The sequence below is a fragment of the Acanthisitta chloris genome, unplaced genomic scaffold, assembly GCF_000695815.1.
Source record: "Acanthisitta chloris isolate BGI_N310 unplaced genomic scaffold, ASM69581v1 scaffold3796, whole genome shotgun sequence".
Taxonomy (NCBI): Eukaryota; Metazoa; Chordata; class Aves; order Passeriformes; family Acanthisittidae; genus Acanthisitta; species Acanthisitta chloris.
Genome location: NW_008679584.1, coordinates 549 through 3,814, shown reverse-complemented (window position 1 = coordinate 3,814; position 3,266 = coordinate 549). Strand labels below are relative to the sequence as shown.

The window sequence follows — 3,266 nt, the reverse complement described above, 5'->3', positions numbered from 1 at the left end:
CATGCTCGATGGTCAGCTGGAGCAGGCGGCTGGTCTCCTGGATTAGCAGGTCGATCTGGGGGTGGAAAATGATGTGAGGCAGTGGTTTGTGGGGCATCTCAGGGCAGGGAGTGGATTGGGAGTCATCTGTTGGGGGACAGTACCTCGTCCAAGGGGACGTGGCCGATGGGGGTACCGTTGATCTCCAGGATGCGGTCGCCAACATGGATGGAGTTCTTCATGTCAGGGCTGATGCAGTCTGTGTCCACCCTGAGGGGTCAGAGGGCAGCAGGGGTTAGCCCCCCGACACTGTCATGGCTGGGATGTGCTGGGACACTGCTCATGGTGTCAGCCCCTGACACTGTCACAGGTGGGATGTGCTGCGTGGTATCCCCTCGGACCCTGCCTTGGTTCTCAGCCCCTGACACTGTCACGGGTGAGATGTGCTGGGACACTGCCCATGGTGTCAGCCCCTGACACTGTCACGGGTGGGATGTGCTGGGACACTGGCCATGGTGTCAGCCCCTGACACTGTCACGGGTGAGATGTGCTGGGACACTGCCCATGGTGTCAGCCCCTGACACTGTCACGGGTGGGATGTGCTGGGACACTGCCCATGGTGTCAGCCCCTGACACTGTCACGGGTGAGATGTGCTGGGACACTGCCCATGGTGTCAGCCCCTGACACTGTCACGGGTGAGATGTGCTGGGACACTGCCCATGGTGTCAGCCCCTGACACTGTCACGGGTGGGATGTGCTGGGACACTGCTCATGGTGTCAGCCCCTGACACTGTCATGGGTGGGATGTGTCAGGACACTGCCCACAAGTCACCCCAGCCAGTGGGTTGGCATGTCCCCTGCGAGTCACCTCTGGGAACACGTGGTCATGGTAAGATGCCTATGGGTCACCCAGTGCTAGTTGGGAACATGGAGCCCCATGGCCCACACAGGTCACCCTTGCTTGATGGTGACATGCTGTCACAGTACCCATGAGTCACCCCTCTGGGATGGGGGCACACAGTCATGGTACCCACAAGTCATCCTGCTAGATGGGGACACACAGGGACGTTGCTCACAGGCACCTCCTCCTGCACAGGGACATTATGACACAGTATCCACAAGCCACCTCAACCACACAGGGACATGCCAGTCTGGTACATACAGCCCATGCTGGCAGATGGGAGAACACCCATCTGTCACCCCCAAGCCACCCTGATAGCTGGGGACACACCAGCACAGTCCCCACTTGTCACCCCAACCCACCTTGATGGCTAGGGACACACCAGAAGAGTCATGTCCCCCTCAAGCCACCCTGATGGCCAGGGACACACCAGCACAGTCCCTACTTGTCCCCCCCAAAAGCCACCCTGATGGGGACACACCACTAAAGTCCCCACAACACCCCCCCAGCAGCTGGGGACAAACCACCATGGACCCCACTGACCACCCCATGCTGATGGGGACACAGCAGCCCTTTCCCTCCTCCTCCCACCACACCACGTGTCCCCTGGGTGGATGCCACCAGCAGAAGGTGTGGGGAGGGGACAGTGGCAGACAAGACAGGGACTCACTCTCGGACACGGACGGTGCGTGGGTGCTCAGTGCCACAGCCCTGGTCGATGGAGACAGAGAAGCCACGTTTGCCATCGGAGCTGGCAGGGATGGAGACGAGGGTGACGGTGTGTGGGATGCGGGAAGCTGGGGAATCTGGCAGGATCTGCTCGATCACCGGTGTCACCACCATCTGGTAATAACAGTGGCCACTGCGGGGACAAGAAGAGCAGCAGCATGGGTGGGAGGTACCAGGGGATGTGTCCCCCCACCCTCCCACCAGGCTGGGACGTACCAGTAGAGTTTGGAGCGCTCCACCAGAGCATAGGTGTCGCCATCGCCGATGAACGTGCGGCAGTTGAGGCAGCTGAAGCATTCAGGGTGGTACTTCTGCTCCCCAGCCACCTGTGGGCAGATGCCATCAGCCCCAGGACCCCTGGGTGGGTGGCAGGGTTTGGATGGTGCTGGGAGCACCCATGGGTGCACCAGGGCAAAGGGAAGGGCAGGCTGAGCCGTGGAGTGGTGGGGATAAGAGATGTCACCAGGTTGGGTGTGACTGCAAGGCCATCTCCCACCACCCTGAGGCTCCTCCAGGCCCAACACAGGGTACAATCCCTCCATGGATCCCTAAAATGGGGGGACATTGACAGGGACACTCCTGCCACCTCCAGAGCCCAAGCTGTGCTAGGGGTCTGCACTCCCTCCCCACCTTACCCACTTGGCAGGAGCTCAGCCATAGGTCAAGGCTCTGTGTCCCCCCCTGCCCCAGGACCCTCTGGTGCTCACCATGACCAGCCTCTTGCTGATGTGTGGGTCAAGGCTCCACGTGTGTCCCTGGGTACCTCCCAGGACCTCGTGACACTCACCATGACCAGCCCCTTGGTGATGTGCTCAGAGCAGCCGTGGCACAGCTCCCCAAAGCGTGTCCAGTAATCCTTCTTGCAGTACAGACGTCCATCCTTCTCATAGTACTGGTGGGACAGGGAGGCCCCACACTCACAGCACCTGTGGCAGGAGACAGGGACACCCTTGTCACCACATCCCCATGGTCATCTCATCCCCACTGACATCCTGGGCACAGCCAGTGCTCATCCAACCCATGGCTCTCTGGACAAGCTGCTTCCCATTTCCTGTCCCACTGCAGTGCCACCACATCCATGTGTCACCACGCCCAGGGTGGCAGCAGGTGACTCTAGGGGTGACACTGAAGGCTAGTGGTGTGGGGGACTTTTGGGGACATGGAGGTATATGAGGCATGGACATGTCAGCCTGGGCATGGACACACAGAGGGATGTGCCAGACTGGTCTTGGACACGTCACCCTGGTGCCAGACGTGCCAACCTGGTACAGACACACAGAGGGATGTGCCAGCCAAGCCACGGACACACAGGAGGATGTGACAGACTGGTCCACAGGTGTGACAGCCTGGTCATGGGCAGAGGGACATTCCAGCCTGGTCACAGATACACAGAAGGGCATATCCTTCTATCCATGACTAGGGTGACATGCCAGCCTGGCACAGAGACAGAGGGATGTGCCACCCTGGGCATGGATCTGTCACCCTGGTCACAGATGTGCCAGCCTGGTCATGGGCACACAGAGAGACATGCCAGACTAGTCATGGACATGTCACCCTGGTGACAGACATGTCAGCCTGGCACAGACACTGAAGGATGTGCCATCCTGGCTGTGGAGCTTTCACCCTGGCACAGAGACAGAGGGATGTGCCACCCTG

The 3,266-nt window shown here is 60.0% G+C and overlaps 1 protein-coding gene across 1 annotated transcript in view; it reads right to left on the bottom strand.

Annotated features, from left to right (window-relative positions):
- LIMK1 (LIM domain kinase 1) overlaps positions 1–2,559 on the bottom strand; it is a gene marked incomplete at both ends in the record, with an annotated part of 6,152 nt that extends 3,593 nt beyond the window's left edge. The window contains 5 exon segments of the mRNA XM_009077343.1: positions 2–55; positions 144–249; positions 1,552–1,743; positions 1,827–1,936; positions 2,398–2,559. Coding sequence (XP_009075591.1) covers positions 2–55; positions 144–249; positions 1,552–1,743; positions 1,827–1,936; positions 2,398–2,559 — 624 coding nt within the window.
- Positions 2,560–3,266: the final 707 nt, after the last annotated feature.